This window comes from Manihot esculenta, chromosome 5 (assembly GCF_001659605.2).
Source record: "Manihot esculenta cultivar AM560-2 chromosome 5, M.esculenta_v8, whole genome shotgun sequence".
In the NCBI taxonomy this organism is placed as follows: Eukaryota; Viridiplantae; Streptophyta; class Magnoliopsida; order Malpighiales; family Euphorbiaceae; genus Manihot; species Manihot esculenta.
In genome coordinates, this window is record NC_035165.2 from 5,866,236 (window position 1) to 5,882,205 (window position 15,970).

The window sequence follows — 15,970 nt, forward strand, 5'->3', positions numbered from 1 at the left end:
TTTTACATTTTACAGAGTTATTTTATTATTTTAAACAATATTGATATTCTACTATTCCTATTTTCATTTTAAACTATAATATTTTTAAAATAATTTTGAAAAAATCCTATGGGTTAGGAGAGAGGTATTCTTAATAAACACAATATTTTATTATATAATGACACTTTTTTATTACTAAATTAAACCAAATAATGATATATTTTAATCATGAAGTTTAGACCAAAAGGAAAGCTATTGCAAGTCAATTTTAGATTTTCTGAGGTTTCACATTTAGATTTCAGTAAAATATTGTTTTCACTCAACCAATATCATTACAATAAATTATTATAAAAATTAAAACCATACTATCATTAGATTGTTCGTGATTTGCATAGAAATATAAGGTAATCTTAACTTTTATTACAATATTATTAATTTAGTATATTATCCCAAGTAATATTCAAACATATCTAATAATTTTCCCATAAATTACCAATTTGTGGATTTCTTGAAATCCAAAGGAAATGATTCATGTACAATCCTCCTACATCATATGTGGATTAACGTCAACTTCATTAAACACAATTCCCATCTACACTCAACTTGTTTTGCAAGTTGCAATGAACATTGACCCACATACACAAAGTACACTAATGAGAAGCAAAACGACATTGGCTTTGGCTCCACTTAGACCAGAAGCAAAGAGAAGATGTGCCACTTTTCCTTCCTTTGGATTAATGCATTAACAGTAACTGGTATACCAGCACATGAAATACACAGCTTCCAAAGCATTATTATCTGTAAAATCATGGTAATATTTGGAACTATCAGAGTCAAAAGTCAACATCTGCTTCTGAGTATTGATTTATGGTGCTTGACAGATCTCTGAACAGAATCTTGCTGTGATATTTTCTTTGTCCCTTGAGATTTAGAAAGAAAGCTCAATTTGATTACCTGCCAGTCAAAGCTGCATAGATCAGGTGGTTAGGAAAGGTAATCAAAACCCATCAGGGTAATAAAGAGCTCTAAGTGACGGTAACAAACTTGGAAGATTGAAATTTAGTTAGGGTGAACAAGGGACAAAAAAGACGGCTGATTTATTAAATAGATTCTTTTACAATCAGTCAATACCAAACTTTATTATTTTAAGGAGTTTGTCTACAATTTTTTCACTAATTTTAAGGACAGCCACTTGTATAATTTTACAGTATCAATTAGAGGCACCAGTTTATATAAAAAAAAACGACTCTGTCAACCAAAATTTAGTTGATAGTAGGGGATAATTTACAATCTCTCTCAAATAATTTTAATTTTTCTCATTCTCATTCAAATTCAAATTCTGTACAATTTACATGAAAACGACAAGTCATTTGTTTGCGATAATTTAATTAACACATTTCCCTTACCTAGAGAGGAATAAAAGTTTGAGACGCTGCTGGTAATAGAAATCCTCAATGAAATACGAGGACAGAAAGTAAACATTGGTTGCCATTCATATTTTCTAAAAGGATATTTTCCTACCATTTTTCCATATCTTCTGTGACCTCAAAATCATTTCTTCACCTTCACATGCTTATAGAGATAAACACAGTGGAAGTTGAATTGCGAAAGACATGGCCATCAAAGAGGACATAGAAGATGGAAATGACGGTGCGCACCAAGAAATGAGAGAGCCTCTAGTGGGGAAGAATCTAGCAGATGAGGAAGATGGATCTAGAGAACAGTATAGCAGCAAAGAGAGTGTCTGGATGGTTTACCTCAGCACTGCCGTTGCTGTTTGTGGTTCTTTTGAATTTGGGTGCTGTGTAAGTACCTCATTTGCTTCGGAAAGTAGTTTCAGGAACTTGCATATTCAGAATCAGCTTAGCTACCGTACTTGCTCCTGTTACAAATTCTGAAAAGAAAATGTTTTGGTCTAATTTACTGTTTGTTTTCAGGCAGGCTATTCCTCACCTACTCAAGATGCTATAACAGACGATCTCTCTCTGTCTCTAGCAGAGGTAAGTTAATGGCTTGTCCCCTTATCTACTATGCATATCTCCATCTAAGATAGAATGTAGGATAAGATAGAGGTGGACTCAAAGACTGTTTGTGAGTTTATTCCCCCTGATTTCATAACCCCCCTCCTCTCAAAAAAAGAAAAAAAAGAGAGAAAAAAGAAGGAAGTGATTAAAGACTTTTGATTCTCGAATTCCAGGATTAAGTTTGAAAACTGCAATAATATGGAATTCATTTTAACAAGTCTAGATATATATGCATACTGGCAATAGATCGGAAGGAGTATTAGAAAAAATATGCATAATTAGATGAGGTGTTGTTGTCTAGAAAGACTAACAATTGGGCATGAAAGCTTTAATCATTATTGGCAATGATTTGTGATGTCTATTAATGATCAAAGAATTTAGAAGAACAGGAGGCGTTTTCAAGAAAAATTTACATACGGTCAGAACAATGACTGGGAATCAAGATTAGGATAAAATATTGCTAACATTAAAAGCTTAGGTCCACATGAGCCTTCAATGAACTGATTTGTGATAAGCTGTGTGCTTGCAGTATTCCGTGTTTGGTTCCATATTGACGTTTGGTGCAATGATTGGGGCAATCACAAGTGGACCAATTGCTGATTTTATTGGTCGGAAAGGAGTAAGAAATGGATGTTCTTATGTATCTATAGGGATTGAGCTTCACCAATTGTGTGGGAATCAATCCTTAAATATTTTTTCCGACTGATATTCACCATGTATCTAACCTTATGCACATGGAATGAATTCAGGCAATGAGAGTGTCTACAGCCTTCTGCGTTGCAGGCTGGCTTTCCATTTACTTTGCCAAGGTTTGTGTCATATTGATGCCTAAAAGCTACTGTTTTAGCTGAATGTGAACCAAAATTATTTTCTATAGACGTGACTATCTCTTCCTTGAGTTATACAAAAGGGGGCCCTAGCATTGGACATCGGAAGACTGGCAACAGGATATGGGATGGGAGTCTTTTCCTATGTGGTACATTTTTTTTCTTCTTCCAGCATTTATTTCCTAGGACGTCTTATATTTATTAAACAATGCACTACCTGCTGCTAATGACTTGGAAGCCATTGTTTAATTTGATGGCAAGGTACCTGTCTTCATAGCTGAAATTGCACCCAAAAATCTTCGTGGAGCCTTAACAACAATAAATCAGGTAAAGATATGCACACAACAGAATTGGAGAAATGCCTTTTTTTTCACATTTGATACAATTTGTTATCATAAATTTTGTCAGTTTTCTGAATGATAGAATTAGAAAAACATAATGCAGATCATACATGACAAAACAAGATATTCAAGGATCATTTCTAATGTTTTCATCTTATTCAACAGCTTATGATTTGTAGTGGAGTGTCTGTTTTCTACATAATAGGGACAGTAGTAACATGGAGGGCTCTGGCATTAACTGGTAAATTTTATTTTCTATTATATTCAATATGAAATTATAATATTCAGAAAATACACAGGAATCATATTAGAGCAGGAGGCTTACCTATGAACTGGTTGGTGGCAGGACTTATCCCCTGTGCTATTCTGCTTCTTGGCCTATTTCTCATTCCAGAGTCCCCCAGATGGCTGGTAACCAATTAGAATATAAAAAAATTAAATATCTCTTGCTGCACACAAATCGATTTGTCACATTGAAATAACATTAAACATGTCTCATGAATGCAGGCAAAGATGGGCCGTGAAAAGCAGTTTGAGACTGCACTAAAGACGCTTCGTGGCAAGGACACAGATATATCTCATGAGGCGGCTGAAATTAAGGTTTTTAATCCTTAAACATAGAGTCTGTCCATACTCACAAAATGTTTGTATTAGAGAGAAAATATGACGTGCAGTATGTTATTGTCTGACAGGATTATATAGAAACTCTTGAGAGGCTCCCAAAAGCCAAACTGCTAGATTTGTTTCAAAGAAGATATCTACGCTCTGTTATTGTAAATCATTCCCCTCCCTTAAATTGTTTTTCAATTGATCTCATCTGAAAAGAAATATTCTTCATGAACTCTGACAATCAACTACTACATGTTGTAACCTTTTTCCTTGTCTTACCAGATCGGAGTTGGATTGATGTTCTTTCAGCAATTTGGAGGAATCAATGGAGTCTGCTTTTACGTCAGCAACATTTTTGAGTCAGCAGGTAAAGAGGTTGACTTATGCTGCAGGCCCTTTAGCATCACAAGGGCAAGGAAAAATCACATTCTGCCTCTGGTTAATCAAATAAGAAGACATGCTTAACTATCCGTTTTGCTCGTATAACGTATTATTCCCATAATGGATATTTACTTATTTCATTTCCAATATCTCAGGATTTTCTGCCACTATTGGGACCATAACCTATGCCATTATTCAGGTTTGTAACCTTCACGAGCTTCAAGTCTAAAATATGTCCATCCATCCAACAGGAATTGGTTGAAATGGATCTATTTTGTAGGTAGTGGTTACTGCCCTTAACACAACTGTGATAGACAAAGGTGGAAGAAGGCCTCTCTTATTGGTGATGTTTTGTTCAAGGCCCTGTTAACTTTTAATATTTTGTTGGGCATATCATTTTTCACGTACAGAACTTTATATTTTGCTTTCTTTACACTCTAGGTTTCTGCATCAGGACTGGTCACTGCCTGCGCTATAACTGCAATTTCATTCTATCTGAAGGTTACTCCTAAGCAATCAAACTAACATCTTTTTTCTTCACTGTCTTTCTCAAATATTTGACATGTAAAGTTTTTCTGTGAAAGCAGGCTAATGAATTAGCACTCAAGTCTGTACCTATACTCGCCGTCACTGGCATACTGGTAACGTCATAAGCGTTTTTTTATGATAATCCAACAGATTGATCTCCAGGAAACAAAAGTTCTTACTATTTCCTACTTTTACATCTTCGAATGCAGCTATATATAGGATCATTTTCAGCTGGAATGGGTGCGGTTCCCTGGGTTGTAATGTCAGAGGTAATATACTTTTCAAGATGAAAATTCTAGCTGTTGGAGACTGATATCTCATCCATAAAATTAAAAAAAAAAAAAAAAAATTGTTGCAGATATTTCCTATAAATATTAAAGGAGTAGCTGGAAGCCTAGCAACACTGATGAACTGGTTTGGTGCATGGACAATTTCCTACACTTACAACTTTCTCATGAGCTGGAGCTCCTATGGTAAATAAAACAAAATTTTATTCTGAAGCTATGGAAATCGAAAGACAACTCGAGTGCATAAAAACCCTAAGTAAATTTTAACTGTGAAATTCAGGTACCTTTATTCTCTATGCTGCAATCAATGCTCTGGGTATCTTCTTCGTGGCCAAGGTGGTACCAGAAACCAAAGGGCGAACCCTGGAACAAATCCAAGCAGCCATTAATGCATAGAGAGACAGAAATGAATGAAAGATAACCATATCTTTGAAATAAATGCTATTACATAACTATGATCCGACCAAAACGGAATCATGGGTAATTGATGTTGTTCATAGAAACAACTGAAAGGAGGGGTGCTAAGATTTGTTATCTCACCTGATTTGTACTGAGATCAGCTGTGAATTGAGCATTTGTTGATGAAATTCAATCTCCAAATTTGGATTTACCTAATTCTGCTCCCACTTGGGTTCTTGGAGGCTAAGAATCGTTAGAGAATACATGGATTCTGAAAGAATAAAGCTGTTGATAGTATGAGTTTGCCATTAATTAAGAGCTAAGTTAGTTCACATCCAAAAAGACAGGCATATCAAAACAGTTTAACAATCCAAAAAATGATGTGAAATTGTAGATTAATGGAACAACAAAGGGATGATCAATTGGATGCAATATATTGATCAATTTGTGATCAAGAATTCCCCGAGTCTGAAAAATTATGCATTTCAATTGCTAAGAGAATATATATATATACTTAAAGCTGAAATATCTCCATCCCTCTCTGTTGTTATCATCATTCACCTCAAACGGTAGAAACTCAAAATAGGCTGCAGTTCGAAGTAGAGGCAAGCAGCATTATGCTTAAACTGAAATAATACGATGAACCGCGTAGATTTGAAATTTTGGTTTGGTTTGGTTTTTTTTTTTTTTTTTTTTTTTTTTTTTTTTCCGGGTCATTTCTATTTTTATTTTTTTAAAAAAATAAATTATTTCAATTTTATTTTAACAATAAAAATATTAGTATGAACAAAGTGTATAAACTTAGAGGTTTTTTTTTTTTTCAATTTTTATTGTTTTTAATTTAATGTGTGTTATTTTTCTATTTATATTATTTGGTGGTTATTATTAATAAAAAAATTAAGATTGAAATATTTTAATTAAGTTTTAAAATATTAAATATAAAATCTAAAATTATAAGTTTAAGACTGTTCAATTTTTTATCTATAAATTTTTAAAATTAAATCGGATAGATTTAATATTTAGTTTTACATGTCAATTAAATATTTATTGTAAATTTGTTAGTTTAATCTACCTTTATAGTTTTTAATTCCTTTGTATTTATTACATTAATTTAATTTTTTATAAAATGAAAATTTTTTTATTTTATAATTTTATATTAAAAAATTCCAATAGAAATTTGTAAAATAAGTTTTCAATCATGGAAATAACTATATTAAAAAATTTGTATAAAGAAACCCAAAGGTCACTTTATCACTTGTTAAATCCTAGTAACTTAGCTTCAAAATTAATACCGAATTTACTTTAATGATTTGATTTAAAGATTCATTTTCTTTGTGTTTGGGTGTTAAAAAGATTGAAATGCAATAAAAAATAGTTTTTTTTTGGTTAAATCATAGAAATTTATCAAAATTTCAATAATCCTTTAATTATATAATATTTAATATTTAAAAATAATTAAAATATTACTATTTACAGATTAATTAATAAATAATTTTTTCTTTTTTATGAAGGAAAAAACACATTAAAAATGTAATAATGTCTGATGATGTCATGATAATATTGAAATACATAATAAAAAGTACTTATTCTTGGGCTTATCTCCGTTTTTTTTTTAATAAATTAAGTATTTAGTATATTTAACTGAAAATTCAAATGATTTAAAATAAAAAAGAAAACTTTTCACACCCTCCGACATAAATGTGGGATCTAGTTCTCATAATTAATGTGATGAGATAATTGACCTATATAAGGAGCTGCAACTAATAATTTTCCTTTTTCACCATAAAATATTTTTATATTTTATTTTTTTAATAATTTTTATTTATTTTATTTTCTCATACATATGAAAAAATATAATTTTTTTATTATATTTATTTTAAAATATATTAAATTTATATTAAGAGATTTACTATTTAATTTATAAATATTATCATTATTAATAAATTAATCTTTTTATTTTTAAAAATTTATTCAAATATTTATATTTTTTCTCTCTAATAATAAAATAGTCATTTTATTATTTTTTAATTAAAATAAATGAAAATTAAAAAAAAAATTAAAAATTTAATTTTACTCTAAAATAAAATTTCTTATTCACTTTCTGATTTCATATATTTTTTTAAAATATATTAAAATATTATTTTTTTTCCTTCTTTTGAAAAAAAAAATAATGATAACCAATAATGAAAAAAAAATAATTTATTCTTCTCCTTAAAAAGAAGAGAAAAAAAAAGGGAAGAGAAGAAGAGTAAAAAGGAAGAGAAGGACGAGGAGTTACTATATTTTTAATTATAAAAATATATGAAAAAATTATTTTATTAATAGAAAAAAAAATATTTTAATGAATTTATCAAAATTGAGGTATTGGGTCGTTAATAACAATAATATTGAAGAATTAAATAATAATCTTTTTATTAAATATTAACAGATATTTTATGAAATTGTTTAAAAATAAAATAAAAAGGAGATGTTTTGAGAAATTTTTTAAAAATAAAATAAAATAAAATAGGATTATAATAGTTAATTTATATATTATTATAATTTAAAAAATAATTTTAGAATAATAAAAAAATAAATAATAATTTTAAAATAATAAAAAAATGGACAAAAAATTATGAAATCAACAAAGTATTAATTATGAAAAAATTAACATAAAATTTATTATAAACAATAAATATAATAGATTTATCGTATATATAACAGTTATATTATAAAATTTTTTCTAAATACACCGTAATTTGTTAGCGTCATTCTAAATTCATTATCTTTAGATATTTTAATTTTAATTTTGCACTAAATAAAATATTTTTATTGATAAATATTTTTCACATTTTTTATTATTTAAAATATTTAAAAAAATTAATAAATTTATCAATATTTTTTTGTTTTTTAATACTATAATCAAAAGAATAAGTCAACTCATTAAAAAAATATTTTTATATCTTCTAAAAAATTCATGTTAAAGGCAAGTTATTTTTGGTAAATAAACCAAAACTTATACTAAGAGAATTGAAATTTTTTTCAAAATATATTGGATGCAAATGCAATGCTCGCTCACCAATTGTTAAAATTTATAGAAGTGAATACTCCAACACCGGCATCGTACTTGTTAAATTTCCCAAATTGGAATCGTACAGATGATAACACCTTCAAAACCAGCTGGAAAGATTCAATTATTATTTGTACAACTCCTTTCTACTATACAACTAACAATTTCACCAACCACTCAGATATTCCAGCTCCACCTATATTCTTAATGCCAACTCAACCTATATTCTTAATGCCAACTCAATAATCACATTACTATTTATACTAAAATAATCCCCAGACAAAAATTGAAGCACTTTCTGAATTTTAGTTTCCATTTTCTCAAATTTTCCCCTAAAGCTATACAGATAATAACGAAACTGCCACCACATACACAAATACCTTCATTTTTCCTATTGTTACGGTGATTTACACAAGTAAAAATTAGGAAGTTAAAACCAGGTCCAAAATTCACTGCTTCCTCGTATTTCCCGTCAAGGAAACCAAAGAAAGATTTATTTATCCATCTCATGTTGGAGCTTTCCAAACAGCTTTAGAAGGAGAAGAACTTGTTATTTTTACAACTCTCTGTTTAGGTTGGTGTCTCTTTCTGGAGACGTTTTCTTCATCGCTACTGCTATTCACCATTATCATATCAACTTTAACGATGTGATGATCAGATGTTCCTTTTGAAGACAACACTGAGTACGACCCTGGAACGAACTTGTATGGTGAATTTGAGGAAGCCAATATGTAATCAACCCGAGTCCCATACTTGCAGGTCCCTTGCACGTCTGCAAATCATCAAAAATCCAAGTGTTCATCCATGGCGAGCAAAAGAAAATTAAATTAAATCATTTTCTTAATATATACATACTTTGCCCTTTAGCTATCATAACCACCGGCTCGCATTCTCCTGCAAACTCCTTAGCATCTGTGTAATGCTTACTCTTCAGAAATCTCATCACCTCAACCTTTGGCGTTGGCTTTCCCATCTCCTCATAGTACTGCAATAAAAATGAAAAAAAAATCCATTTAATTAAGAGACTAATTAATATATTTTCTCATAATTTAGGTATTAAATAGTAATTTCCCTTGTGCTTATTTAGAATTACCTTCACAATATCCATCCACCTCTCTGCAGAGTAATCCGTCTCATCAAGGGAATTGAGACCTCCAGCCAAGATATGAGGACCATCGTTAGACTGTATTATGGCATTTATTTGCTTCATCCGCCAGTTCTCGTCAAGGTGATCCAGATGGGTGCAGTAGAAATTGGCCTCTCCTTTCTCTGGCACATCGATTGTGGCCATTAGAACATTTCTGCAAATCAAATGTAAAACTTTTCTCAATTTTCAATCAAGGATTTGGGATTTCTTGAAGATCGAGATCCATTAAATCATTAATTATTGACTACCCACTGTTTGACTGAAGGGTTTAGTAGGATTAGTTAATTATGGGTTATAAAATATTAAATATTATAATGGATATATTTCATCATTCTGTCTCCTTCCTTCTTGTTGTTTAAACTTTCATTGACTGCTTCTTTTTTAAGGAAAAGGGCTACACGTATAGCCTCAATTAAAGCGTTTCAATAATTAAATAACTTTAGCATACCTAAATTTCAGCTCTACCAATGTACAGCTAGTCTAGACTGAGCTACCCCATATCATCATTTTGCTTTTCTAATAAAAGAAAACAATGCTTTACTCAATAGTCATTAGCAAACTTTTCTTAGCTTTCATTCATATCTCAATCATACTCTTAATTTAAAAATCCATTTAGAGGATGTACATGTCTACACAGTTTAAGTCTATGAGTGCAAAATGTCAAAGAAATCATAACAAAGTTAGAATTTCAAGACCCAATTAGTAGCTTGAGCTTAAATCTCAGGCACAAAATTTCAAGAAATGAGTTTAGTCTCCATTAGAATGTGAAGGAAGTGCAAGAAAAGTTATGTTTGTAGAAGATAAGATTAATCTGTGTAAAAGCAGTCTATAATTGCTCACTTTTTCAAAAGTGGTAATATTTAATTATCATCTTATGGTGCTTTGGCTAAGGACAATGAGTAACCATAATCATATCCTAGATAAAAACAGTATTGAAATTGATTGATGATGAATTTCCTTTCATTTATTTATTTAATTTACTGAAGAAAAAGAGTAAAATCCAATAAAACAGAGAGAAACAGAGCATGAAAATTGAAAAGTCACCTGAAATCAGTATCGTCAAAAATCTTCTGCACTTTCCATCTCTTAATTGGCCATTTGGACAAAATAGCATTGCCGTACTCAGGAGCCCAGCTCTCTGCAAATACATAATTCATTCCCAAAGCAGCAGCCAAATCTGAAAGAGGCTTCATTTCTTTCTCCTCCTCTGCTTTCACATCTTGCAGAGCCAATACATCAGCATCCAATTCTTTCAACACTTCAACCACCGTTCTTGTACTCCAATAGTTGTCTCCATCAACTATATTCGCAAAAATCGCACTCTGTGACCTCATATGGGCCTTTCCTCTCAGAATTGTAGTCAGATTGCTACCTTTAATTGTCTCCTTGTCTTCCATAAACTCCAGTTTCCTGTTTCTCAGTAATGAAATCTCATTATCTGGCAAATTGATGGATACCCTTAATCTCGATTTAGGAAACTTTTTCTGCCTGGAAAGATTATCATCACTATTCATGGAATTGGGATGAAGGGGCGACTGCTTTAGTATGCTCTTTGGCCGATCATTTGCGGACTTCGTACGCAACATAACATCTGTAGACCTTGTACCCATTTGGTGATCTTCATTCTCAAAGTCTAGTGTTTTAGGTACTGCAGGAGCCATTGAGAAAAGGGCAGCATTGAAAGTTGCTATCTTTATAGGCTTCACCTCGGTTTTCAGATTATCTAATTGGCCATTCGGATGAACAACGGCAGACCCATTAGTGGAATCACTTCGAGTGAAGGAGTTAGTTTTCCCAAATTTCCTGATTATGATTTTGGACCTGGGCCTACGGCGAATCGACCACCGGAGACGAGAGCAGAAGCGCCTGAGGCGTAAGTTAAGGATCCTGAACATGGTGGAGAATCGGGTGATGAAGAAGAAGGAATGAAAGGGTGTTTCTGCACAGCATGAAACAGAGAATGTTAAAAGTGTTTATTGGGGAGGCAGAGGAAGAGGAAGAGGAAGAGGAGGAGTCTTCTGGGAAATGGGTTAGTGACACTTGGCAGCTAAGTAAGGGTTGATTACTTGATTTTGGAGTTTAGGGTTCTTAAATAAAACAAAGAGAGAAATATAAAAGGCCAAGCCTGCTAACAACTCCGGTGAGAGAAAATGTTGTTTGCGTGTGTTGGAGTTGGACACTAAGGAAATATCAGCTGTGGGACGTTTTAGAAATTAATTAATAGTATTTGATCAAGTGCATTTTTTTAAAGAAAAATAAATAAATTAGTGCTAAACACAACTCTAATAAGGTCCACTCAAAGCAAGTAGGATTCTTATTTGGAACGCCACGTCACCTGAAATACGCCGTGCCTAAACTGCCATGCATCCAGTGTGATCCATTTGCACACAGATTGTTGTGATCGGCTGAAAATGAACGGATGGGCTGTGGGGGCGCTCCGCTTCTCTCCCCTCTGTAATCATTCAAATAAGCTTTTCAAAGGGTCCATGCAAATGCAATTTCATGATGTATCCGTCGAAATTGAATTCCCAATTTCATTTGAAAAATTAATGAATTACTCATTAATTTTATAATAAATATTTTTAAATTTATAGTCTACGTTAATGTAGTTAGGGTACAAATAAAAATTAATTAGAACTATTAGATTAAGGAGTTAGGTAAGGTATAATGGTTTGTTTTTAATAAGGATGATTAAATAGGATGTGGGTCTAGCTGGATTTGGTGTACGAAGGGCAAGGGAGAGTGGCAATTGCAAGATTTTTATGGTCATCCCATTTCAATTTTTGGCCGTTTCATTGCCCTACACTTGCTTGCGCGTGGGACCTGTCTCTCTGGCTGTGGCTGGTAGGGTTTCCCTCTTATCATCTCACTTCTGTCTCCTTACATGTTAAAAGGCATACAAAGATTTAGAATTGAGTAGGATTGTAAATGAATTAAACTGTTTATGAGTTATTTAAGGTTCGACTCGATAAAAATTTGATTAGGGTCGGTTTATTTTTTAAATGAGTTGAACTCGATCTCACTTTTTAAATTCGTTTAATAAATGAGCTGAATTTGAATTTAGTAGTATTCGACTCGTTTAAACTTGTAAACTCGACTCATTTTTAAATTTATGAATAAATTCGCAAGCTGACTCGTGAATAGACTGGCGAATAAGTTTGTGAACAGATTCGCAAACAAACTCGTGAACATTCTCGTTCGCCAACACTAATTTTATATCGAAAGTTGAAAGAATATAAAAAATTGTGATTTCTCTATAAAAATATAACCCTTTTAAATAAGTTCAAAATCGAACTTTTTGAATGAATTTTGAGTTGACTCGTTAACGTGTTAAACGAGTTTATTATCGAAACTCGAATTTAATATTTATTTTATAAATTGAATTTGAAATTATAAATAAAATTTGAGTTTGAGTTTGAGTTGAAAATCAAATTTTTAAATTTATTTTATAATCAAAACTCGATTCGGTTCGATTTGGTTTGATTATAGCCTTAAACTTGAGCAGAATATCCAATTGACTAATCTTTAAATTTAACTCAAACTCATGTTTTATTTGATTTTTATATGTTTATTTAATTTAATTCGATGTAACTTTACATTATATTAAAGAAATTTTTAAAAGTTTCAAAAAATTTTATTTTTTTATGCACTAAATTAATAAGATTAAAAGGTTATAAAATCTTATTTTTCATTATCTTACTTTATTTAAAAATAAACCATCAAATGTATTATCTACATAATTAATTCTTTACACTATCTCTGAAAATATTCTCTACATTTTTAACATATGTTACAGTCACATTGATATATAAAATAAAATGTGTAAATTATGATATTGCATCTAAATAAATAAAAACACATAATTAAAATTAAAATTATGATTATGTTTACCATAAACTTAAATGTATATAAAAAAAGTAAGTAATTGCATACGTTTTACACAATTCGTTTATATTTTATTTAACATGTGTTTTGAGTTGGTCACAAAATTTTATTTATTTATTATTTTAAAAAGCGTAAACCATTCTTTTAAATGAAAATATATATTAAATGGGTTGATAAATAAATATCTCAAAGTAAAGGAGGAATTCAATGTCACGAATTTGCATTAATAAAAACATGAGGAATGAATATCATTGAAATTGCAAAGAGAGTTTCCGCGTATCTTCTATTTATTGAGAAAGATAAATAATAATAATTCACATGGCTTCTCACCTGATATTCTTTCTTTATTATTATACTTTGTTACAATTCAGTGGATCATAAAAAGGACGTGGACTTCATCAATGCTTGCAATACTCAATTTAATACACAGACAATTATATTTTCTGTAAAAAAAAAAGGCTTATTCAAGAAAGTACGTAAACAAAGCCAATCTAGAAATGCATAATGGGACGAGTTTCCTGTTTCAGGAGCCAGCGGAGACGAGGGTAAAAATAAACTAAAAAGAAAAATTCGTCGACAGCAGGGTTCGAACCTGCGCGGGCGAAGCCCAACAGATTTCAAGTCTGTCTCCTTAACCACTCGGACATATCGACCAGTTGATGACGTTTCAACAAAGATAAAATAAGTCAATAAGAAATGATTAATCAGGAATTTCTTATTCTCAAACTCTATATGCTCTTTTGGCTTTTTTCTTTTCTTTTCTTTTCTTCTCTTCTCTTTTTTTCTTTCTTTACTAGTTTTTGGGCTATCTATAACCTAAAAAGCAAACAAAATACACACTGGGAACAGGATGTTTTGAGTGAAGTTCAACATAACTTCTACTCGATGATCAATTCTAAACTTCACTTGCTCTAACCAGGTTTTTTATTCTAGACTCATGGATGAGCAAAGTGGGCTGGAATGCTTCGCTGGATAGGACTCCTGTAAGAAGCGCAGTCCTTCATCATCTCTTTCCTCTAGAGGTTCTTGTATTCTTTACAGAGGACCTGATGAGCACAAAGGAGGAAAACCACAGACTTCCCTTCAGATGAGTACATTACACATTCCCTATCTTGTTTCATTTTTCATACCTACTCTTGAAAAAGTTCCCTCGATATTCACTTCCTTATTCAAGGCATTAGTGTTCCATCAATGCTCCTTCCAAGAGCAGCTATTTTTGAAGCATCAGTCTTCAATTTCAATTCAGATATTTGTTTCTCAAGCTTGCTGACGTCTTCCATATATTTCTTCATATCATTTTCTGCCTTTTGTTTGATCATATCCTCCTCTATTTTTGCTGCAACTTCAAGTTGTTCTTATTCATCTTTTGTGGAGACAACCTCAGCAAACAATTTTTTCCTTCACCAATCTCTCCTGTTCCCATCTAGCCTGCAAAAGTTTTGTGCTTCAAGTGAGAAAAGTATGAAATGTTAAAATCATAATAAGCATTACTCTAATGTTACATACTGACAGATATTCCTGGGATTTGCAAACCATGCAATTCCTTGACCCGATTGCCTTGCAATCGTTTGACAAATGATAAAGGAAGTGAGTTTCAAACCATACATTTGTGCAGTCTCAGAAAGTGTTTCACTCCTATGAAACCCTGACCATATCATGGCAGAATATGTGAGCAAGAAAATGTGGTCCTGTACTACTGACCAAGGAATGAGACACAGAAGTATTCAGCTGATAAAGAGGTGACAGCCATTATGTAATAGGTATTAGCATTGCTTTCTTTAAAAGCTCACCTCAATTTGGTCCTTGATCCTTCATGCAAGCTGAGGGTAAAAAGGTTACAACTGAGGAATCCATTTCAATAATCAAATGTCGACACCCTCTACTTCATGCAAGCTGAAGTCCATGTAAAAGTGCCCCTAACTCAGCTTCCATTAAAGAACAAAAACCCAGATGTATCAGAAAGCCCCCTATCCATATGCCAGTGTCCCTCAATACACCATCCCTACCACCACGGCCTGGGTTCCTTTTGCAAACACCATTTGTATTCAACTTCCACCAACCATGAAGTGGCAGATACCAAGAAACTTTTTGGAGAAGAAATGTCGCCTTTAGATCGCCAATTCGTAAAATTAGTCATCACCTGAGACTTGATGCAACCATGCATAGAAGACACAGTAGGAATGAGCCTTAAAACCCATTCATTTCGCCATTTTCAAAAGCACCATAATAAAGAAGCATAATGGGAAGAACATGAGCAATTTTTTAAATCATGAAAAAATTAAAATATATTTTTAAAATCACGCTGTGTGCCGAACAAGCCTCATCCGTGCCACGGGAGCACTGGAACTGCTCGCGTGGTTGCAGCCGTGGCGTGTTCGGCACCCAAGGTGCCGAACACGCTCGAGCATCAAGGCTTCGTCAGGAATCTCTGACGAAGCCTTGAAAGAAAGTGTACTTTCTTCTGCATGCCTGCCCGCGGAGACTTTGGTAAAAGCCAAAGTACCCTCCCATTTT

The 15,970-nt window shown here is 32.0% G+C and overlaps 2 protein-coding genes, 1 long non-coding RNA gene and 1 other non-coding gene across 4 annotated transcripts; 1 reads left to right on the forward strand and 3 right to left on the reverse strand.

The window, feature by feature from the left end:
* Positions 1-513: 513 nt before the first annotated feature.
* Positions 514-5,339, reverse strand: LOC110616024. The gene is made up of 3 exons (XR_002488132.2): positions 5,261-5,339; positions 3,497-4,175; positions 514-946 (listed from the first exon to the last, which is right to left on the reverse strand). It is a non-coding gene; the product is annotated as an uncharacterized LOC110616024 (long non-coding RNA).
* On the forward strand, positions 1,330-5,591 carry LOC110616023 (sugar transporter ERD6-like 7). The gene is made up of 18 exons (XM_021758322.2): positions 1,330-1,784; positions 1,917-1,979; positions 2,533-2,622; positions 2,753-2,812; positions 2,914-2,979; positions 3,092-3,157; positions 3,337-3,412; positions 3,518-3,582; positions 3,679-3,771; positions 3,864-3,944; positions 4,063-4,147; positions 4,317-4,360; positions 4,442-4,504; positions 4,603-4,662; positions 4,749-4,802; positions 4,899-4,958; positions 5,048-5,162; positions 5,257-5,591. The coding sequence occupies exons 1-18, from the start codon at positions 1,593-1,595 to the stop codon at positions 5,370-5,372; spliced, it is 1,449 nt and encodes a 482-aa protein (XP_021614014.1). The 5' UTR covers positions 1,330-1,592; the 3' UTR covers positions 5,373-5,591.
* Positions 5,592-8,518: 2,927 nt separating this feature from the next.
* LOC110614623 lies at positions 8,519-11,762 on the reverse strand. Its single transcript, XM_021756207.2, has 4 exons — positions 10,616-11,762; positions 9,518-9,725; positions 9,280-9,409; positions 8,519-9,196 (listed from the first exon to the last, which is right to left on the reverse strand). Exons 1-4 carry the CDS (start codon positions 11,464-11,466, stop codon positions 8,931-8,933), a joined length of 1,455 nt encoding a protein of 484 aa, XP_021611899.1. The 5' UTR covers positions 11,467-11,762; the 3' UTR covers positions 8,519-8,930.
* A 2,265-nt stretch (positions 11,763-14,027) lies between these two features.
* Positions 14,028-14,109, reverse strand: TRNAS-UGA. The gene has a single exon. It is a non-coding gene; the product is annotated as a tRNA-Ser (tRNA).
* Positions 14,110-15,970: the final 1,861 nt, after the last annotated feature.